Source organism: Labeo rohita, chromosome 3 (assembly GCF_022985175.1).
Source record: "Labeo rohita strain BAU-BD-2019 chromosome 3, IGBB_LRoh.1.0, whole genome shotgun sequence".
Taxonomy (NCBI): domain Eukaryota; kingdom Metazoa; phylum Chordata; class Actinopteri; order Cypriniformes; family Cyprinidae; genus Labeo; species Labeo rohita.
Window position 1 is genome coordinate 24,010,080 of NC_066871.1, and position 25,247 is coordinate 24,035,326.

The 25,247-nt window shown below is 36.8% G+C and overlaps 1 protein-coding gene across 4 annotated transcripts in view; it reads right to left on the bottom strand.

Moving 5' to 3' along the window:
• znf385c (zinc finger protein 385C) overlaps nt 1-25,247 on the bottom strand; it is a 118,319-nt gene that overhangs the window by 55,947 nt on the left and 37,125 nt on the right. The window contains exon 1 of one of the 4 annotated variants that reach the window (XM_051097972.1): nt 3,886-4,108. The exons of the other annotated variants lie outside the window; for them this stretch is intronic. Coding sequence (XP_050953929.1) covers nt 3,886-3,895 — 10 coding nt within the window. The 5' untranslated portion in view covers nt 3,896-4,108. Of the gene's footprint in view, nt 1-3,885; nt 4,109-25,247 lie in introns of those variants that run through there. 4 annotated transcript variants of the gene reach the window in all.

Here is a 25,247-nt window from a genome sequence, read left to right on the forward strand (position 1 = left end):
ATGGACTAATATGTCATATTACAGAATTGTCTTTTATGGTTAATTCAACATCTTGCTTAATTCAGCCAGTTTATCTTAAAACATGATGGTCATTCTACCAAGCGCACAAGCTCCATATATAAAGTGCGGACGTACACACTGTAGACAAACACACAAAACATACACAGACAGACACTATTGTTATGGCTGGGGTACTGGAAAAACTTAATCCTAAAATCACTGCGCACATTGGCGTACACACACACACACACACACACAAACACACATTCTCTTAAGCTGGGATGGAAGAAGCCGATCTACTGTGGATGAAAGACATTCCTTATCAGCTTCCTCATAAAGGAACGGGAATAGAAGGTATTTACTCAGCGAGAGACAGACAGAGAGAGAGAGACTGAAGCTAAAGAAAAGCAAGTTGTGTGGGTAGAAAGATTATGGGTGGGTTGCGGCAGCACTGAGCTGCTTCAAAGACTGTCACACTCTAATCAGAGAGAGAGAAAGAAAGACAGCATATTTCCGTCCATTTCAGGTGAACACAGACTCGACAATCCCCGTTTCATCCCGCATCTCTTTCTCTCTCTGGGTCACGAAGTCAAGTGCAAGGTGAGTCTGTGTTTAGAACAACAGCTCGGCGCATTGACCATGCACACATACACTCGCTCTCAGCCTGTTTTGATAAACAGTCACAAACACACATTCATAGCTGGTCATTTTTCGTCTTGTAACCCCTGCTGAGAGCATATGCCTTACCCTCGTGTCATTGTCACACACTCGCTCAAACACACACACATACACACAAGCACATCAGACTACTGACAGGCCAATCAAGCCCATGCCGTCATTTCATTTTAATGACTCGCCCTGTCACTCATTCGACGTTCTACGGGGAGCAGACACACACTCACTGCGTCACTAAATAGATGAGTTGAATATAACCACCATTACCGAAAGGAGAGGCTCCGGCGAGCCGAAACGCAGAATCTTACAAAGGAACGCGGGTTTCAGACCATTCGGTCTGGACGACGATATAATACGATGCATCAGTGCACTGCGTCATGCCGTGATAAATGCGGGGCGGTAAATATTTGGAGGCCATGCCGGAGGCCAACGTAAAAAGATCAGAAAATAAAAAGGTGACGCAGTGTCTGAATTTCCAAGGTGGTGACTGAGGGATGCAATGGCAAAACATCTGCAGTGAATCACAAGAACGATGGATGAATTTGGATCAAATCTCTATTATAATGGAGATTAATCAAATTCTAAATTCTGATTGGACGAGCCACATTCTAAACCTCTGCAAAATGACTTTAAAAGCACATTTGAGGTCACATTTGATATAAATGTTTTAAGTTTCTGTCTTGGTCACTGTGAGCAGTTTAATATCAGCATAATGAACTAGATTAGGTGGAAAAATGATTACAATAATTATTCATAATAAACGTACCTATTTAACATACACTGGAAAAACAACACAATTTTTATCATTTAGGAACATTAGTTATAAAATGGAATTTCTAACAATTTGCAGATATGTTTCTAAAAACATGATTTTGAATGAAATGTCTTACATTGAGTTTGCAGTGTTTCGGTGTGGCCTTCCTAGAGAGTGCTGTAGTAATATGCGGCTGGCAAAGAGCATTCGCTTAAAGGATGGTATTACCGCATTCCCCACGCTTACAAACACACGGGCTGGGGCGCTGCCACGACAACTGAAACCATGACAGTGAGAGGGGGGGTTGAGAAAACAGAGCCAAAAAATCCAATGATCACGGTGCGACTTCGGCCCAGAGAACAGCACACACTTACATTCAGACACCTCTGCAAATACAGGGAAGAATGTTCGAGACAGAAACTGTCTGCTGATTTATGCAAAGCACTCGAACATGTAAGAAAAAAAGATCATGCCAAAAGCACAAAAAAATAAAACACTGTGGTAAAACAAAAAAGGTTTAGTCAGTGCATGCAACTTAGGCTGTTAAAGAATGTCAAGGGCATGACCTTTGTCCTTATAACCTGTGCTACTGAGGTCTTCACATTAGCAGGTAATTCACGCCTGAGTGTAAGGTGGTGGATAATTAACATACACACTTGTACACTTAATGGTGATCGCCTTTGTGCTGATTTCAGACTAACACTGAAGCCATTTCACGCTGCAGCTTTCTATCCATTTTCCTCCTCTCTTTGTCTTTTCCTCCATTTCCTTGAATTTAATCTGAGCGTCTTTACTTAAACAGCTTTGTGGTTTCGGTAACTTTGTCTAGCTGTGCAACATCTGTGTGTCCTTTTGTCTGTGTTGCTAAGCTAAAAGAGCATTGGTATCTAGCTAATAATGAAAGAAATTGAGAGGCAAGGAGGCGCAAGGACATTTAAATCTTTCCTGGTTACTTTTATATTACTTAAAAGGTATTTAAAAAGCCTTAGAAAATTTAAATAACGCATTGAAAAATGCCATTTAGAAGAAATATATTAAAACAGCAATTCTAATAACATAAAAACCTGGATAAAAAGAAAAACCTCCAACAGTATTAGAGCACATTTTTAAAAATAAAACTAAAAACAGGCTATATTTTTAAATATTTTCTATGAATGTCTATATTAAGTACACATTTTATTAAAAACCATTAAGATCAGAAACAACTCAAAAATTGTGCGAAATGGAAACGCAAAAGGAAAAGGCACCGTGATGAAATGTATAAGCAAACGGCTTCGATCTCAACGAAATTCATGAGCTAAGAAAAATAGAAAACTCAAACGATTTCCTTAAATGAGGTGCGTTATTGATAAAGCATTTTCAGCGCGTCCAGGATCAATCCTTTATCATTTTTAATTTTCCGCTCCGCTGCTTTGAGCTCTTGTGAGGAACACCAGGTGTTTTGAGGAGACAAGATGCCGTTTAAACCAGGACTTTAAAGAATAAATTCTTTAATAGAAGAAAAACATTTTTAGCATGAATTAAATAGAAATTATTTTTTTAAAAAATAATCATTTGTAAGCTACGCAGTACACAATTTGAAACAGTGCCGACAAATGAATGACGTTTTTTTTTTTTTTTTTTTCAAATACGCGTTTCATAAAACGTGCAGAATAAAATCTCACACATTTTTACGATGCATCAACGAATAAAGCTAATTTCTGCATTGCTATAGCCTACCTCACTGTCTTTCTATGAGGACAAGTGAGCAAGCGAGAGTGGGTGAGAGAAAGAAAGAGAGAGAGCATGAAAGTTTTTAATGTCATTCCAAAGCGCTCGGCCGTGTCATATAAGAGATTAACAAAAATACACACCGTTCTTTTTTATCGTCTCTCGTTCCTTCTGTTTATTTTTTATTATTTTTTTTTTTGTGTGTCTGTCCATTGCTCTATCACACTACAGAGGTTAACGTAAAACGTGTGTTTTAAACACCATGGCACCTGCTAGCGATTAAACGGGTATTACGGATCCAAAAAAATCTTTCAGGCTGGACTTGTAAAATTAAGTCCAGGCTTTTGCAGGTGTTGACTGCACCAAACGTCATCCTAGTTAATCGGTTGACACACTGAGGACCGTTTGATGGCACGCGTGTGACAGTCGGACGCGCATCTGCAAGCGTTGCGAGCAACCAAATCTGTCACACACACAGACGCACAGAATCACTTCTTGAGCATCTCTGCTTCTGGAAAATTCTAAATCGTCTGGCTTATGTTTTCTGGAAAGTTTTCGTTTCTGCCTCATTTCGGATGGATTAAGCAATACGAGTGAACCTATAGACTAAAAAGCTGTGCGCCTGCCGGTGCGCAAAAAGCGAGGAGTTTGGGCACCTCAACGTGACAATATTAGCACATTTAAGACTTTTAAACAGAATACGCCACAAACACAAATATAAAACATCTCTATCGGAACTGGCTTACCGATCAGCATGTTGTGAAAGGTATCCTGGTTTCCAAAAAGAAACCAACCGAAAGCGCTGGAAAATCAGAACGCTTGACAAATACTCTCCGACTGTTTGAAATCTGTCTTTTCCCCTCGGATTTCTCACTCTTCGATGAGTCTCACTCGTTTGTGCTCTTGGAGTTGATGTGTCAGAAGAAACGTTACACACGCTCGCCACTCACGCGCGCACTGCTCCGCTGATCTGCGCGCCCTCGACGGGGAACGGGAGGAGGAGGAGGAGGGAGCGCGTATGATCGACAGTCTTTACCCCCATCTACTTCCCCCCACCACCACTACCACCTCCTCTCTCGCTCTTTTTGCTGCCTGCCGCTTAACCTGAACGAACGGCACAGATGGGGAAATTAGCTGGTGCTATTTTCTCCTTTCATGGTCCTTGATTTCGACTAAATAATTCTGTGTGCGTCTGTCAAAAAAAAGAGGGGGGGGGGGGGGTATTTTTTTCTACCTGCAACAATTCTAGATAATTTAGCACACATACTCTTAATGACACATTTACTGTTCTAGAATGAAACAATATGATGCAGCAAAAATGCTTGTTTTTTTTTTTCATATAAAAAACGGACAGTTAGGGCCCGTTTGCACCAAGAACGACAGCGTTATATCGTCTGCCGCTTTACAGGAAGTTCACTTCCAGAATGAAATTTTCCTTACAATTTACTCACCCCCATGTCATGCAAGATGTTCATGTGGCACAAAAAAACTACGTTTTTTGAGGGAAACATTCCAGGAATAATGGACTTCACTGGGGATCAACGGGTTGATGGTCCAAACTGCAGTTTTAATGTAACTTCATAGATCCCAGCTGAGAAATAAGGGTCCCATCTAGTGAAATGATCTGTTATTTTCTTAAAAAAAATAAAATTTTATATGCTTCTTAACCACAAATGCTTGTATGTCTTCACACATTACGTAATCATGTTGGAAAGGTCAGTGTACTTCGGTTCAAAAAGGTAGAGTACGGCAAAAACTCCATATCATTTTCTCCTCCAAGTTCAAAATCGTCCAACATTGTTGTTTTACCTTTTTGTAAAGGGCATTTGTAGGGTGACCATACGTCTTCTCTCGTATGAAAAAGAGTATGGCTACTTTGGGGGCTTTTTAAACCCCCTTACATACATCCAGTATAATGATACACATCCAATTTCTTTCTTAACTGTTTACTTTCACTTACACTCTTAAAAATAAAGGTGCTTCACGATGCCATAGAAGAACTATTTTTGTTCAAATGGTTCCATAAAGAACCTTTAACATCTGAAGAAACTTTCTGTTTCACAAAAGGTTCATTGTGGCAAAAGAAGGTTCTTTAACCTTCTTTTGACTGAATGGTTCTTTGTGGAACCAAAAATGGTTCTTCTATGGCATCGCTGTGAAGAACCTTTTACAGCACCTTAATTTTTAAGAGTGTAAGACATAACCAACAGCTTTTTCGAGGGTACTTGCCAAGACAGGTATTTTGACATAATTTTGTATGTATTTGTCAGTTCAAGAGCATGAAGATGACCTATCATTTACTAGATAAGACTCTTATTCCTCAGCTGTGATCGTGTCGAGCTCTTTGAAACTGCAGTTTGGACCTTCAACCCATTGATCCCCACTGAAATCCACTATGAGAAAAATCCTGGAATGTTTTCCTCAAAAACCTTCATTTCTTTTTGACTGAAGAAAGAAAGACATGAACATCTTGAATGACATGGGGATGATATCTATATTAGCAATATCTATATTAGCGTCAGCACCAACTCACAATAATGATTGATGCCTGCCGCTTTAAATACACCAGCTCTTTAGGGTCGATCCTGATTGGCTGCCAATGTTTTTTTTGTTCATCAGCTGGAAAAAAATTGCACTGGGGTGCAAAAGCAACTATGGTCACAAGTTCCGTCATTATCAATAGTTAAATTGAACTTGTAACCATGGTTAGCCACAGTTAGCTAATAATGCTTTTGGAAACGCACTTCTGAAAGTGATTACGGGTATGTATGACCTTACTTTTTATAGCAAACTTGACAGTTGTCCTGAGCAGTTTGATTAAAAATCTGTATCACATTTTTTTTTTTTTTTTAGGATTCTAGCAGGTTTTATTATGGTTTTTATACTGGTTGTGCCTTTATATGAATCAGAATGCATGAAACAGTTGCAGAACTGCTGCATTTTAATAATAATACACACAAACATGCTACATATACCATTAGCAGTTTTTTATGTAAATTAGATTGTATAATTTCAAAATTTAAAGCAAAAACAGAATGGTCTGACCTTAGCTTTGTGATATTATGCTACATAAAACGAAACAAAAACAGCAGACGGTCTGAATGAGATGCAAATTCACTCTCTGACAGCAGGTGGCGCTTATGGAACAGCGGCAATACAGCGTTTCCTTAGTTAACGCTGTAAACAAAGCAGCACAGCGCTTTTAAATACTACATTAGTATGCATTATACAGCGTTAAAATGAAAAGAAAATACCACCTAACTTTTCTGAAGACAGAAACATTTAAATAACCCCCCACCCCCAATTCAGTATTTGGGATTTTCTTCAAATATTTCACGCATGGTGAAGTGAGTTTTTGCTGTCTGGTACAGTATTTTCTCCATTTTGCATCTGTCATTTTGCATCTGTCTTCAGTGTCTCTGGCTTCTTTTGACAGTTGTTTTTTTCACTCATTTAAGTGTTATTAATAGCTCTAAAAGTTCTCCAACCACTAATCAGAAGTGTATGCAGTTAACAGGGATCTCCTCTCAATTCACAATGCTGTCTAAATTGCTTAGCCACTTGTACCGGCATGCTGTTTATACCGTGTGTGTAATTCACACCGGTTTACAGTTTGAACGATATATCGCCCGGCACTACTTCAAAGCTGCTTCCTTGATTCGAAGGGCCTTCAGTTTGTTTGTTTTTTTTCTCCATCAACAAATATAGTTCCAAAAGAAGCCAAAGCCAGCTAGAGAAGCATCTGAGTAAAGTGGTAGAGATTCATTACTTTCATAAAATGATCAACTATCAGAATAGGTAGTACATTTATTGAATAACCTACTTTGCAATCATTAAAACAAAATGTGTTTAGTATGAATACAGGCAAGAGATATTCACCATGTTGCCACTCGCACGTGAGCTTTTACAAAATACTACAGAATCTCACCTAATGCAAATTCAGAAACACTACACGTCACATCCTTTCATGCTATACAGTACGGGAGTAGGCACCTTCAGACACAGGCCTGTTCTTCCATCTCAAATCATTTCTTTAAGCACTCGGCTCCAGCTCCACTCCAGATTTTACATTTACCAAAAAAAAAACTCCAAGCAAACTTGTACAACTCACATTTCCACTTTCAGGAAAACTCAACTTCCCTTTCTGCACTTACATACTTTCTGGATTTCTGTGAACACTGACAAGCAAAGAGTGAAACAATACCCACCTGCCTGATCTAAAAATGAAAAAAATAAAAATAAAATCATCAGTGTAGTCTGTGGATGAGTAGGAGAGATTAGAAACCAAACAGATATCTGTTGGCTGATACTTATTACAGCATGGTACTGTATCTCCATCAGTGCTCTGGGGTATTTGGATCCCAGCCTGGGGACCCCCTACTGGTGCCATAAACACCTCTCCCTCACCCATCTAGAGTTTCCCCTGGAGGTCTTTGTGCATCAGTGGGGGTTTGCAGTGGTCACTTGTTGTTTCAGTACTGCAGAGTGGGCTGTATGTGGCAGATGACTAGAAAGAAAAGCAGTGCTCTAAATCTTTGTACAGGTTTTTCAATTCTTTAACATACTTTTTGAAAAATTCAATTTCTGCACTATCTTTGCTTATTTTTAAGACAACAGTATTAACCAAAATGGAATTCCATCACTTCCAGGTACTGTATGTACTGTGTTCGTGAGTCGCCTTTCGTACCATATGTTACGTAATATTGTAGTTATAGCACAAACTGTGATCAGATGCCGGTTCTGTGTGCATTTGTGTGTATGTGTTACAGTCTGTTCAGCCTGAAGCTCTGAACACTGAGACATTAGCGATGACAGCAGAGACAGCTGTGCCCTCTTCCTGCCAAAATACTTCCGCCATCCATCCATCTACACAAACAGATTAGTGTTTGTCTGTGTTGTGCTCAAGTAAGAGAACTATATCATACAATAAATGCAATAAATGATTTAGACTTTGCAACAGCATCAAAATAGAATTTTCATCTCTCAGTTTGGATAAACAAATAGTTTATCCAATATAAAATCTGTCATTATTTACTCACTCTCATGTCATTTCAAACCTGTATGCTGCTGCTGCTAATAATAATAATAATAATAATAATAATAATAATGAACAAATGATTTAGATATGTACAATTATTTAACTGATTACTGTTTTAGTATTATTATTAAAAATAAATGATCATACATATAACTAAGATATTTAATCTGTTTCACGTTAAAACATAATACATTATAATCATAATAATAATACATTTAAAAGATTTTTAAACACAGTGGAAATCAAAATATAAATACTTGATTTTTTTCTGAAATATTGTTAATCTTCATTGCTCAAAATTTGAAAGAATATTAGCTGTAAATACTGTACACCACTGTTTTACTAGCATGTTTGACAAAATATCCAATGTATTTCAACAAACACTTTTATTTTATTAGAGAACAGTAATCAGTGTAGCATGAAAGAAGATTACAAATAAAATTTTGAAAGGTTACGGCTGTCAGAAATTAGTAGGAAGTGTTGATGCTCTCGTTTTGAATGACTTCAGCACATCTGCGGCTACAGGACATCACTTGTTTCTCAGACTGCACTGGTGTGATCTTGGTCCACTGTTTTTCCACTCTCTTCCATAGTTTGGTAACTGTACTGTGTTTCTTAGCCATAACTTTGTCACCAAGGATTTTCACCCTGCCATATATCTGTATAAAAGGACCAACTCCTGCTGCAGAAAACATCCCTCAAACCATGACACTTTCTCCTCCACCTTTCACTGACTTCTTTACACACTTGGGTTTCAGTCTTTCCTCAGTTTGACAGCAAACAAAATGTTTCTCATCAGACCCAAATAAATTAAAAATGCTCTCATCACTAAAGACAACTTTAGACCAGTTCTCCTCTCTCCACACAACATGCTCTTCAGCAAAGTTTATTCTTTCTGCTGATGAGAAGCTTGGTAACTGCAGAGTGCACTTTCAGTCTGACTTCTCTTAAACATGTCTAGGCAGATTCTTACCCTATTCAGCAGTGAACTGGCAAGCAATTCCAGCTGCAGTGTTGAACCGATTTCCCATTATCCTGTCTTCTCATGCATTTGTCTACGTGGATGACCAGCCTTTTTGGGGGACTTGAATGAATTAGTGGCACTGTTAAGCTGCAATATTCAAAATAACCACAGATTTGGAACGACCAACTTCTTGCAATGGCTGTCATGGTAATTTCTTCTTCATCTGGACAACCTCCTGTTGCAGGGTTTTCAGTCACCTAAGAGTGGCCCACCATCTTGCAATCTCAGTGAAAATTAGAGGAATACTCCCAGATAAATAGGGTTTGTCATATAGTTAAGGAAATTAGCAACAAATGCCTGATTAACACCAACAACTTGGAGGTGTCTGTAAATGTTCTCAAATTTTGATCAGAGTTCTTTTTTTTTGAGTCCTCTGTGTCGGACCAGAGGAGAACTGGCCCCCCCAACTGAGCCTGGTTTCTCCCAAGGTTTTTTTTCTCCATTCTGTCACCGATGAAGTTTTGGTTCCTTGCCGCTGTTGCCTCTGGCTTGCTTTATTGTGGACACTTATCAAGCGAAATCGTATACTATTTGAACTGAACTGAGCTGAATGATGACACCACTGAATTCAATGATGAACTGCCCTTAACTGAAAAAACTTTTCTATGGTTACACCTGTCATTCACATTACTCCAGCATTTTTGACCCTTGAAAACACAGACTTTTGATGCTGCAGACCCCATTTTAGTCTGAAAACTCCAGGGTGGCGTTTTAGTGTAAACAGAACAAAACTGAGATTTCTGAAAATTATGGCGTGGCTGCCCACATTCGCTCTGTGTATCCTTGATATTCATATAAACAATAACTTCATGCTCATTGTTGTACCCATAGATATGTATAGGTGGATTCCCCAATCAACAGATAAATAATAAATAATAGGGCATCTACCTACACATATCTACAGCTGTACCTGTATAAATGGTCATGTGACATGCGCTTTCAGTTGTGTAGTGTAGACGCAAATCGTTTCTGAAATGCGGTGAAAACGCTAGTGTAGACTAGGATCGTTTTAGTGTAAACGGGGCCTTACACTGTGCTTCAGAATTCCGAGAACACTGCCCTTCTACTCCTGTTAGGATAACTTCAAATAGAACTAAGCAGTTACCTTGAAATTTAGGATGCTCTCTAATTTTGGTCTCCACGGTAGATCTATTTCATACAACAACAGCTTCTAGTGACCATGGACTGTCAAGTCAAACAAAAACAACAAAACAGTGATGCAGTAGTATAGACTAGACTATTTTTATGGTGTTGTAATAGTGTTTTCAGTTCCTTTTTGAAGCTTATTGTCACTATGAATAATCATTGCATGGAAATACTTTTTAAAATATCTTTTTGTGTGTGTGTGTTCCACAGGGGGAAAAAGATAGCACAAGGAATTGGAATGACAAGAGTAAGCAAATAATTACAAAATATACATTTTATGTGTGAACTATGCCTTTAAACTACAACCACAGTCAAAAAGAAACTACTGTACATGTCTTAAAGGGATAGTTCCCCCAAAAATGAAAATTCTGTCATTAATTAAGACCTTTGTTCATCTTCAGAACACAAATTAAGGTATTTTTGATGAAATCCAAGAGCTTTCTGACCCTGCATAGACAGCAAGGGCACTACCACGAAAGGTACCAAGGACATCGACAAAACAGTTCATGTGACATCTGTAGTTCAATTGTAATTTTATGAAGCTACAAGAATACTTTTTGTGTGCAAAGAAAACAAAAATAATGACTTTATTCAACCATTCTTCTCCTATGCATCAGCCTAGCACCATTTTGGAGAGTATCACAAAGGTTTTATGGATTTGGAACAACATGACGGTGAGTAATTAATTTTTGGGTGAACTATCCCTTTAAGACCTGCAGCCACACAATTACATAAGCAAAATGTAGAGAATATTGAGTACTTTTCAAAAGTCGTCAAAACTGTTCCTGAATCATTTGAATAATTCAGCAATTAGTCTTCAAGGCTTCAGTATTCCAGAGTGCAGCAGGGCGTATTACAAGAGGTGATGGGCAGGTGAAGGAGAAAGTGATTTACTCCTCCAGTAGTAAGAGTCTATTACAGCTGCAGACAGACATTTAGAGCGGTATCGTGACCTTAGCGTAGCGTTCAGTGGAAATCCGTTCAGCTGAAAACATCGCTGATGTAAATAAAGCAGCCTGCCAATCAATCCCATCATTCAGAACAATCAAAACACACCTGCAATACGGTCGCTTTATGCTGTATTTAAGTAGTACAGTGAGCATTTCATTTCTAAGGATCCCACTAGTGTCTTTATCTTGTTTCCTTTCATAATTTACTTGCACCTTTTAATCTAAACGGCTGGTATGAGCACATGGTAGCATCTCACTGCCTGGTCATGCTAGTCTGCTAGTCCATCTGCCTCCTCCACACTCGCACAGGTCCAAGCGAGTCTGAACGGTAAGGCAGGCTGTCAAATAGAAAACCTGCGGATGAAGTCAAGAGAGAGAAACTGGCAGCTTGAGATTTTCGAGGTTAACAATATTTCAGGTTTTTATTTATTTATTTTTTGACTGCCATTCATCAGAAGCGGTGACTATTACTGTTGTGTTTAATAGCTAAACAACAAAATAAATACACAAGATTTTTATTACTCTTTATTCCATTTTGTGTTACACAAGTTGAGGCGTTTGTAGAACTAAAAAAAAAATGGATTTTTGCATGGATTTTTGTAAACTTGAATTTAATATCTTATGTAAAATAGATAGTATTATGAGACTAAAATTACATTATACGACTATAAATTAGCTATTTTTTAAAATCAAACATTGGGCTATACTACCAGACAAAAGTTTTTAATCAGTGATTTTAATTTTTTTTTTTTTTTTAGGAATTCTCTTCTGCTCACCAAGCCTGCATTTATTTGATCCAAAGTACAACAAAAACAGTAAAAATCTGAAATATTTTTACTATTTAAAGTAACTGCTTTCTATTTAAATAATTTTAAAATGTAATTTATTTCTATGATTTCAATGCTGAATTTTAGCATCATTACTCCAGTCACATGATATGTCAGAAATCATTGTAATATTCTGATTTGCTGTTTAAAAAAAGCATTTATTATTATCATGTTGAAAACAGCAGAGAAGAATTTTTTTCAGGTTTCTTTGATGAATATAAAGTTCAGAAAAACCTTTCTATTTCAGATAAATGCGGATCTTTGGATCTTTCTATCCATCAAAAAATCCTGAAAAAATGTACTCAAATGTTTTAAATATTGATAACAATAATAATAATAAATGTTTCATGAGCAGCAAATCAGCATATCAGAAGGATTTCCAAAGGATCGTGTGACACCGAAGACTGTAGAGTAATGATGCTGAAAATTTAGCTTTGATCACAGGAATAAATGACATTTTAAAATATATTTAAAATAGAAAAGAGTTATTTTGAATAGTAAAAATATTTCAATTTTACTGTTTTGCTGTACTTTGGATAAAATAAATGCAGGCTTTGTGAGCAGAAAAGACTTATTTGAAAAACATTAAAAATCTTACTGTTGTTGTAACTTTTGACTGGTAGTGTATATATTGAGCTTTATTTTTACATAAAAACACTGGGCTATGTTTAACAAGAAAATACTATTTCAGTTTAATTTAATGTGTTACTTGTGGTTTCTTTGTAATTGTTTGTCAAATTCACTAGCAACTTCTGAGAAAAAAGTGTTCTATGCAGATTATTTCCTCTATTCGCATTTCAGATTAATTTATTGTTATTTTCTATAAGAAACATACATGGAGATACAGTCATGGCCAAAAATATTGGCACCCTTGCAATTCTGTCAGAAAATGCAACACTTCTCTCAGAAAATTGTTTCAATTGCAAATGTTTTGGTATTCACATGCTTATTGTTTTTGTTTGCACTGCAACAACACATAAAAATCAGAGAAGAAAAGTCAAACTTGATAAAATTTCACACAGAACTCAAAAATGGACTGGACAAAATTATTGGCACCTTGTCAAAATTGTAAGAAATAATTGCTTTTCAAGCATGTGATGCTCCTGTAATTTGTATTTAGACACACCTGTGGCAATATAGTAATCACACTTGCAACCAGCTAAAATGGAGAGAAGTTGACTCAACCTTTATGTTTCGCGTCACACTGAGCATGGAGAAAAGAAAGAAGTGTAAAGAAAAAAAAGAGAAAAACAAGGACAATCTCAAGGCTACAAGTCCATCTCCAGAGATCTTAATGTTCCTGTGTCCACTGTGCGCAATATCATCAAAAGGTTTACAGCCCATGGCACTGTAGCTAACCTCCCTGGACATAGACGGAAGAGCAAAATTAATGAAAAATTACAACGAAGGATTGTTCGAATTGTGGATAAAGAACCCGATTAACTTCCAAACAAATTCAAGCTGATCTGCAGACAGAGGATACAACAGTGTCAGCTCGCACTATCCGTCTCTATGGTAGGAAACCCAGGAGGACACCACTGCTGACACAAAGGCATAAAAAAAGCAAGACTTCCCAAAACTTATGTGACAAAACCACAATCCTTCTGGGAGAATGTACTGTGGACAGATGAGACAAAATAAAGCTTTTTGGTAAAGGACATCATGGCACTGTTTACAGAAAAACAAATGAGGCCTTCAAAGAAAACAACACAGTCCCTACAGTCAAACGTGGTGGAGGTTCAAAGATGTTTTGGGGTTGCTTTGCTGCTTCTGGCACTGGATGCCTTGACCATTTGTTAATCATGATGATTACCAAAGAATTTTGGGGCGCAACGTAGTGGCCAGTGTCAGAAAGCTGCGTCTCCACCAGAGGTCAAGGGTCTTCCAGCAGGACAATGACCCGAAACACACTTCAAAAAGCACTCAGAAATGATTACAAACAAAGCACTGGAGAGTTTTGAAATGGCAGGAATGAGTCCAGATCTGAATCCCATTGAACACCTGTGGAGAGATCTCAAAACAGCAGCTGGGAGAAGGCATCCTTCAAATCTTAATGACTTGGAGCAGTTTGCAAAAGAAGAGTGGTCCAAAATTCCAGTAGAAAGTGTAAGAAACTCATTCATGGTTACAGGAAGCGACTGATTTCCGTTATTTTTTCCAAAGGGGGTGCTACCAAATATTATGAAACATTATGTGAGTACCAATACATTTGCAACTGCAACAATTTTCTGAGGGAAGGGTTGCATTTTCTGACAGAATTGCAAGGGTGCCGATATTTTTGGCTATAACTGTATGTGTAGATTAGAAATACCTGCTAATGAATGCAAAACATTTGCTGTAATGAAGTGAATGAAAATTTTGAACAAAACAAATGGGGAGATTTAGGAATTGTGCAAACAAGTGCCAATAGCAAAAGAAAAATGTGTGAGAGAAAGAGTTTTCACACACTTAACCTGGAAAATCAAAGAACAAAAAGGCTTACAACCTAAAGCAAACAACATCCCACACTACTGGCACTCATGCTGCATGACACTATGGAATAATGACAGGGGCAGGGGAGGACGACAAACAGAGTGAATTCATATGTGTATTTAGAGAGAAAGAGAATGGAAAGAATGGAGTTTGAGTCTTAAGCACCTGGAAAATAGAAACTGAGGGAGAAAGAGAGAGAGACTGGAAAACCAGTAAAAAGAAGTCCATAAAACTGAGTGTAAAGGTCGAGAAAAGGAACGACTCTTGTAAGCGTGATAAAAGCCATTCATTTTTACGAATTTCTCCTTTTGTGTTCTAGAAAGAAAGAGGTCAAACAGATTTGGCATTACATGAAAGTGAGTAAATGACAGGAATTTCATTCTTCAGTGAACTGCTCCTTTAACTTCTGAAAGAGACTGCGTGTGTGTGCGTGTGAGAGAGAGAGATTTGTCACAGTCATGCGCAACATTACCCCACTTTGATTAGATGCTGAGATATATGCAACACACACAAGCACGCACACAGGCTGGTCTGCAAACACAGTGTCATATGGAGCTCGAGGTTGCTTCCTGCACATCATTTCCTGTGCGGGGCTGTCACTGCCCATCAGAGCACTGAAGAGATCTGACACTGACAAGAGGTGACAGAGGAAAAACACACACAACACAAACACTCCCTGACACCAACACACACATCAGAAACACACTGACAATCCAACGCTTTCTGACAACAACACACACATAAACAACAACACACTGAAACTCTAACTCACTACAACATATTCAAAAGTTATAACATACAGCATACACAAAATATTCTCAAAATGACAATACTATGACAATAAGCAACATTTACAGTACTAGTAGGTAATATTTTGGTAAACGAATACGTTGGTTTTGTAAATACATTATGAAAATTAAAAACATTAATTCGTTTTTTTAAATAATTTGAATGCATTAAATAGTATATTGTATTAATAATATTAAATATTTATAAATATACACTAGCAGTCAAAAGTTTTTGAACAGTAAGATTTTTAATGTTTTTAAAGAAGTCTCTTCTGCTCACCAAGCCTGCATTTATTTGATCCAAAGTACAGCAAAAACAGTAAAAATTTGAAATATTTGTACTATTTAAAATAACTGCTTTCTTTTCAATATATTTTAAAATGTAATTTATTCCTGTGATTTCAAAGCTGAATTTTTAGCATCATTACTCCAGTCAGATGATCCTTCAGAAATCAATGTAATATTCTGATTTGCTGTTAAAAAATATTTATTATTATCATGTTGAAAACAGCTGTATTTTTTTTTTTTTTTTTTTTTGAGTTGTATTTTTTCAGGTTTCTATAATGAATATAAAGTTCAGAAGAACAGCATTTATCTATTTATTAAATAGCAAAAATAATTCAAAATTTTACTGTTTTTGCTGTACTTTGGATCATATAAATGCAGGCTTGGTGAGCAGAAGAGTCTTCTTTAAAAAACATTAAAAATCTAAAACTTTTGACTGCTGATGTATATCAAATATATAAAGCTATGAAGATATCTATTTCCAATTAATGTTGTTATTTTGAACTTTCTAATTAAACTTTTTTTAAAACAAAATATACGAATATATAAAAATAATGTATGACGGTTTTCATAAAAATAACCCTACGCAACACAACTGTTAATAATAATATACTTACATACACTTATAATAATAATAATAATAAATATTTCTTGGGCACCAAATCAGCATATTAGCATGATTTCTAAAGGTTCATTTGACACTGAAGACTGGAGTAATGATGCTGAAAATTCAGCTTTGAAATCACAGGAATAAATTACATTTTAAAATATATTCAAAAAGAAAACAGTGATTTTAAATTGCAACAATATTTCACAAAAACACTGTATTTTGGTCAAATAAATGTGTCTTGGTGAGAATACGATATTTCTTTAAAAAACAAACTGTTTAAAATTTTCAATAAACATAAACTCACAAAAAAATATATGTATATATTTTTATGATAATGTAAAAAGATTTACATTATATTATAAAATATAAAAAAATGCTACAAAAATACTAACATAATACTATAAAATAAAACATGGCGAATTGTGCATTCAAAGTGTGCATGGACATTCAAATCCTTTCTGCAACATTCAAACGAACATCCCATAATATGGGTGTCACAATGAATCCGAAGTGATTTGCTGAGAATGTAAAACATGAATATTTCACAGCAGCATATTAGCCCGAGTCAAACACATATACTCCAGTGACCTGCGCTCAATGTCACACGCGCGCACACACACTCACACTGGACCCCTCTTTGTTCTGGGGCAGCATCTGTTTGGTCTGATAAAGGGATTAGGACATCCATTCCCCTGACCAGCCAATAGGGTTTAACCACACTGAGAATAACAGTACGAACTTGTGTGTGTGTATGTGCGAGATAGACGCCATCAGAAACAGAGAGGAAGACTAGAAGTGTGCTGTACACAAGACTGTTGTTTCTTCTCATGGCGCGTGTGTGCAAATCCAGATTGTGCCATTTTTCGCCTGAATGAGAGAAATGATGAAATCCTAATTACACGCTACAGACATCACCCCAAGCAAAGACTCGCTCAGTCAAGCCCTGCCCAACAAAACATGCCTGCAACCTTTAGCCTTCACGACACGACTCCTCTTCCTCATCGGCATGAAGAGAGTTGCTCCGCAGCTACAACATAAGAACAGCAGTGTACAATTGGGACAATAATTCAACGTGTGCACACGCTGATGAACACTGATGCTGAGGAGGGCGTTCGTGATTTGTCCGGTGTCGGTTCAGGGAATCATGCTGACACGACATATTATGTCCTTGTGATTTAATACACGGTGATAACGGTGATGATGATGCTGATGACAACGGCAATGATGCTAATGATCCAGCGCTGTGATAGCCAGGATGTTTCTGGATCAGATATTTGAAAGTAAGAAACACTCTTTCGTTCTCTCTCTTCGTCTATTTCACCCTCTGTTCCTGTCGTTCTGCCATACTTTATCATTAACTGCAGCCACCCGGAGCAGCCAACCGGAAAATTTCCATCATGAAACACTAACTCATCTGCATATTACAGCCCCATTCGCTCACTCCCTGTGCATAAATTAATACATGAATAACAATGAAAGACCCGGTGTCGCTCTCTGAACCGAACGTGACGTTCCTTTGGTAAAGTGTTACGCTGTGAAATATCCTCACGCTTGAATGTGCTCCAAGGTTGAACCCACACACTTTCTGTGCGTGTGTGCTGTAAATCATTTGTCTGACCTCTAGTTTTACATCTTAATAAACCGCAAGAGTACATGCGGCAAAATCAAACCGGACGTGCGTCATTTTTGTGACATCAAAGTACAGTACATTTTGTGCACAGTAATCTATTGCTGAATGCCTGAAAAGTGTAAAAGCTTTGCTGTTTGTTGGCAATGGCCAAACATAGCAACACTGGCTCAACCAATGGTGTGAGTTTGGGGCGGGGCTACCTGTTTGACTGGCCAATTGCAGATAGGGGCAGGAGGAGCGCTTGACGACTTTTACCAACAATTCAAACTTTCCAAAACAAACAAAAAAAGTAATTATTATTTCATTTAATTAATCATTATTTGTGACCCTGGGCCACAAAACCAGTAGCATGGGTATATCTGTAGCCAAAAATACATTGTATGAGTCAAAATTATCCATTTTTCTTTTATGCCAAAAATCATTATGATATTAAGTAAAGATCATGTTCCATGAAGATATTTTGTGAATTTCCTACCGTAAATATATCAAAACAAAATTTTTGGTTGGTAAAATGGATTGCTAACAACTTCATTTGGACAACTTTTTTTTCCTCAGATTCCAGATTTTCAAATACTTGTATCTTAACAAAACATACATCAATGGAAAGCTTATTTATTCAGCTTTCAGATTATTTATAAATGTCAGTTTTACAAAAATGACCCTTATGACTGGTTTTGTGAGACATTTTTGTGGTATTATTATAGTGGTGCACAAATAACATCACCTTAAAAATAAAAAAGGGTGGGACATAGAAAAAAAAACAGACTACCAAACTCTTCCATCTTCCTCTCAGGGAAGTGACAGGAGACCACGTGAAGAGTAATAGGGTGAAACGATGAAAAGAGAGAAGCTGTGAATAATCGAACGAAAAATGGTGATAAAAGAGGAAAGTCAAAGGAAGAGGGAGAGAGAGAACGAGAGAGAGAGAGAGAGAGAGAGAGAGAGAGAGAGAGAGAGAGAGAGAGTATTGGAATGGCAGAAAAACGCAGCTGTGCAGACACACTCATGCAGAAAATTTCTGCCTTTAATAAATCTCTCTCTCTCTCTCTCTCTCTCTCTCTCTCTCTCTCACACACACACACACACACACACACACACAGAGTCGCTATAATCCAATACCTCACGCTGCATTAGAGGAGACCAGAGACGGACAGCATGAAAGACAGAGAAAGACAAACACAGAAGCCGAATAAACATGCAAAACACAACAATACAACACACACAGATGAAGCACTGTACCAAAAAATACCAGCAACTGTTCACTAAAACAAACACTGGTATAAAGGACAATATTGTACACACACTTACATATACTAATTTGCTATTTAGCACCCATCTTTTACCTAAAGAGCTTTACAATACAACACAATACTATACCCTTTAAGATACTTAAGTGGCTGATAAGTGGCTGGATAAAGGTCACAATTATTAGTAACTTGGTTTTGGTTTTTTAACAACCAATGCAGATACCAATATCGAGACAGCATTGTGGCAATATAAGGCCATAGCAAAATAATGGTGCCCTGGGGTAAAAGGCGCATTTGATATTATCTTCCTCTAAACCACTAGATGGCAGAAAAATGTGGCGTAGCACTTTCTAACTTTCCAAAACATCCGCTTTTCAAGACACACGTGCAAATTTGGCTGATGCTTGGCGCGATCGTGGGCAGCAGCGCAAAGTTGATTCTGTGCTTACTTGATCTAATATTTGATGTTTTTAAAAATGTTGTAGATTGAAGTAGCAAATGAGAATCACTAAAATTATTCAATATATCTTGAGGAAAAGGTCTTGTTAACAATTTTCAGTTTTGTTTAAGATAATTAAAGCAACAGTTTTTAAATAACGAAAAAATATATGTAAAAGTATGGTATTTGGGGTAAAAAGCACCCCTGCTGTCCAAACTCGAGCAGCTGTAGCGACAACAATGTCTCGTAAGTAAAGCAGGTGTTTTGTATTTGGATGTAAAAGTGAACAAAAGAGTCGTCATTTTCTCCAGACATCAGAGCCACTGAGGACACAGTGGATGAGTTTTGTTTTTGCTGGTAGTTTTCTATCGAATACAGTAGAATACAAATAGTAGTGTGTACCGAATACATAAAAAATGAAAGAGAGGGGCAGGGTGAGCAGTAGCTCATTATCATTTAAAGAGACATGCACCGAAACAAGTCGCTGTGAAGAGAGTTGTTTTTAACAAGCTAAAAAGGGTGTTTTACACAACCATTGGGGAATTTTAATCGAAGTATGTTACAAACATTTCATGAAGACCCTAAAGAATCAAACGAACTTGTGGAAAATAGCATCTGATGTCTCCTTTAAATGCATATTCCAATATTTTTCTAGATTCAAATGTATTAATTTCATACCATATGGTATGAATTTCTGGCCAAATATTTGTCACTGGCCAGTATATACATCTATCAGTAGTCACAATGTTACTAAGCAGCATTGTGATGTCAGAAATTCTAAAGCTGTTACTTAAGATTGAAGCTGAAACTGTGGTGTAAGTAGATTGATCTTTACTCACAAAACTGACAGCAGATCACAGCATACTCCTGTATGTACTGTTATTTAGTGTGTGCGTGTGTGTGTCCACGGCACCTGAGAAAAGACTGCTAATCTCAGCAGTCATATTACGTAGCATACCCATGATGCACCTGTCTGGGGATTGGGATGGTGAGGGTGTCGAGATAAGGGGAAGGACAGATAAGAGTGAGGTAAAATGAAGAACGAGAGACAAGAGTTGGAAAATAAAGAGAAAAGGGTAGAGGGGGAATTATATTTTTAAAGAGAAATAGATGGGGTGAAATAAAACGGTCTGTCAGCTAGAGTGGACCGTTAACGACAGTGGACAAAAGCAGATGCTTTGACAGAGTCTCCACGTATGCACACAGTCCCAAAACTGACCGATTATAATTATTCAAATGGTACAAAATAAAAGGTAGATATGATATTCCTGCAAGCATGCCATCTTACCTTCCTTGTGGCATGTGTGTGTATGTATGTGTGCAGTCATGCTGATTATGTGGGTTTGAGTACAGGGGCCTGGAGGAGTCAACAGAAGGTGAGCAGTGATAAGACTGTTACTAAGCGTGTGTGTGTGTGGTTGAGTGTCGCCGTAAATCAAGTTTCCAGGGTTTTGCTTTTCCCTACTGACATGAAAGTGAAATGCACACACACACACACACACGTACCAACACAAATGCATTTAACTCTTCTAAAATTGATTTCCAGTCTTACCATAGGCAATCTAGAATTTAGTTTTAACTGTTAAGTAGAATGATTTCTAAAATGTATAAAAAAGTATAATACAATGAGTTCTGGAATGCATATAAAATGTGTACTGTACTAATAAAATACACTCATTTTATTGTACCCAATTAGGTTTATTAACAAATTCAATGTTGTTTTGAGTTAATTCCTTAAGTACCTTACAGTTTCCTTGAAGTGTCCCAGACAAGCTGCAAGTCACATTCCTTTTTTTTCAGTTGACACTTTCTGCAGGTTACATCATACATCTCCAGTAGGTGGCACAACAATGGGTGTTCTTTAAAGGATTAGCTCACATCCAGAATAAACATTTCCTGATAATTTACTCACCCCATGTCATCCAAGATGTTCATGTCTTTCTTTCTACACTCGAAAAGAAATTAAGGTTTTTGAGGAAAACATTTTTTTGCATATAGTGGACTTCAATGGGGATCAATGGGTTGAAGGTCCAAATTGCACTTTCAGTGCAGCTTCAAAGGACTCTGCACAATCCCAGCTGAAGAATAAGGGTCTTGTCTAGTGAAACAATCAGTAATTTTCTAAAAACTCCATCTCATTTTCTCCTACAACTTCAAAATCGTCCGATATAGTTGTTCGACCTTTTTTTGTAAATGCGTAAGGTCATACATAATGTGTGAGGTCAAATGAGTGCAAGACGAGCATTTGTAGTTAAAAAGGATATTAATGTTACATTTTTTTTAGAAAATGACCGATCATTTCGCTAGATAAGATCCTTATTCCTCAGATGGGGTCGTGCAGACCTTCAACCCATTGACCCCCTTGAAGTCCACTATATGGAGAAAAATCCTGGAATGTTTTCCTCAAAAACCTTAACTTCTTTTCCAATGAAGAAAGACATGAACATCTTGAATGACACGGGGGTGAGTACTCCTTAAAGAGTGAATTATTGAATCATTTATTCAAACATTTTATTCAAACACTATTCATTCAGGAACAAATTAAGGCTACTCAACAAATTGCATATTTCTTATAAAGTCGCAAACTCTTCTTTAGATTAAGTAATTACTAAGTGACTGGTAAAATAATTTTGTTTATAGTATGTATATGTGTGTAGTATGAATGACATTCAGACATACTACATCCACTATGTTAGATTTGGTAGTAAAGCAACGCAACTCTCGCTGGTTGGTCACATGACATTAACAACTCCTCTCCTGTGGCCCTGTGGTATATTCGAATGTTGGGTAGTTTCTGTACCCAACATACTCTGGAAATAGTTTGGACATTCTCTTTCTTGCCTACTATATAGTAGGCAAGTACACTGTAAAAAACAATTTGTTGAGTCAGCTTAAAATTATTTGTTACCTTAAAATGCTGCCTTAAAATGTTTAAGTTCAGTCAACTCCAAAAATGTTTATTTAACTTGAAATGTTAAGTTATGTTAAGTGACAACTTATATATTTGAGTTGATTCAACTTATAATTTTAAGGCAGCTGGGTTACTTACCCAGCTTTTAAGTTTAACAAACACAAATATCTAAGTTGTTACTTAGTACAACTTAACATTTCAAGTTGACTAAACTTATTTGAGTTGACTGAACTTAAAATGTTAAAGCAGCAGGGTAACAGATTATTTTAAGGTGACTCAGCAAATTGTGTTTTTTGTTTTTTACAGTATATGCATTTTTAGATACAGCCCAAGTAACTGTCTTTATGAGTAAATCACTGAATCATTCACCCAAATGATTTGTTAAAACACCTCGAATTATGCAGGAAAGAAACAGCGCTTTGTGTTACTTCAAGACACACAGTCAAATTACGCTTTGCCTTCGTTAGAAATTATTTTTATTGGTGTAAAAAAAAAAATAAAGACAAAATGACAAAGTAACTATACTATCTTCGCCTATAATGTAAGTTACTGCTTTATTAAATGCCTTATTTGTATTATTGTCTAAAATGTTGGTAACACTTTACAATAAGGTTCATTAGTTAACTACATTAGTTAACATGTACTAAGAATAAATAATACTTCTACAGCATTTATTAATCTTAGTTCATATTATTTTCAGTATTTACTAATGCATTAACAAAATCCAAGCTGTGTTAGTTAATGCACTGTGAACTGTATTTTTCATTGTTGGTTCATGTTAGTTAATACATTAACTAATGTTAACTACTGAAACTTTATTGTACAGTGTTACCAAAATGTTAGACATTGCTTAAAGGAGTAGATCACTTCCATAACAAAAATGTACATATAAATGTATTCACCCCATTGTCATCCATGTTCATACTTTTCTTTCTTCAATCGTAAAGAAATTATGTTTTTTAAAGGTAAACATTTCAGGAATTATTTCCATATAGTGGATTTCAATGGTGCCCGCGAGTTTGAATGTCCAAAATGCAGTTTAAATGCAGCTTCAAAGGGCTCTAAACAATCCCAGCCAAGGAAGAAGGGTCTTATCTAGCAAAACAATTGGTCATTTTATAAAAAAAACAAAAAAAACAAACAAAATTATACACTTTTTAACCTCAAATGCTCGTCTTGTCTAGCTCTGTGATGCACATGCATATTCTGTGTAATCCGGGTCAATACAGTTAGGGTATGTCGGAAAACTCTCATCTCATTTTCTCCTCCAACTTCAAAATCGTCCTACATCGCTGTTTTACCTTTTTTTCGTAAAAAAGCGTTTGACCTTCTCTGCCCGTTCACTTTGTAAACACTGGGTCGGTACGTCTGCAGCGATGTAGGACAATTTTAAAGTTGGAGGAGAAAATGAGATGGGAGTTTTTCGACCTACCCTAACTGTCTTGACCTGGATTACACAGAGAGTACACATGCGCATGGCAGAGCTAGACAAGACAAGCATTTGATGTTAAAGAGTAAAGAAAAGGACCAATTGTTTCGCAAGATAAGACCCTTCTTCCTCGGCTGGGATCATTTAGAGCCCTTTGAAGCTGCATTTTGGAAGTTCGAACTTGGGGGCACCAAAGAAGTCCACTATACAAAGATAACTCCTGAAATGTTTTCCTCAAAAAACACAATTTCTTTACGACTGAAGAAAGCATGAAGATCTTGGATGACAACGGGGTGAGTACATTATCTGTAAAATTTTGTTTTGGAAATGAACTTCTCTTTTATGTAATAATAAATCATTCTGATATTCCTCTGATAAATTGTAGATTTTTTTAATGTTTTTGAAGTTTTTTAATGCATTTAAAAATATATATATAGACAAAATAATACATTTGTGTTAATTGCATTTGTTTATTTAATAAACAGTAACATTACTCTGATCTAAATCCACCCAGTTTAGCCAAAATGGCTAATTTGATGAGAATTCACATATGTGACCCTGGAAAACCAGTCAAGCTGAATATATAAGCTTTCCATTGATGTATGGTTTGTTAGGATAGGACAATATTTGGCTGAGATACAACTATTTCAATATATGGAATCTGAGGGTGCAAAAAAATCAAAACACTGAGAAAATTGCCTTTAAAGTTGTCCAAATGAAGTTCATAGCCATGCATATTACTAATCAAGAATTAAGTTTTGATATATTTACAGTAGGAGTTTTACAAAATATCTACTTGGAATATGATCTTTACTTAATTTCCTAATGATTTTTGGCATAAAATAAAAATCTGTCATTTTGACCCATACAATGTATTTTTGGCTATTGCTACAAATATTCCCCAGCGACTTAAGACTGGTTGTGTGGTCCAGGGTCACATATTATTTCTCTCAGAAAAATTAAGGAAGCGTAGCTAATAAAGCAGCAGTATTGGCCACTGAACTGTGCTGTACAGTGCCGTCCACTTAACATGAGACAGACGTATACAGTACTAAAGGAGTCAGTCACTGTTTTGTGTATGTGAGGATGTGTATGAAAGCACTTGCTTCAATTATAGGCTCCAGGCGTTGCTGTATGCTTCATGGGAAAGGTTGTCCGGTTTAATTTGACTTCTATTATGCTGTCGAACACTAGCAGAATGGCTAATCAATGAGCCTTTATGTCTTTGTGCTTGAATGCAAACACGCACACTCACGCATAGGCATACGTTTCAGAAGTTGTCCATAAACAAAACACAGCTTCACAATTTCGA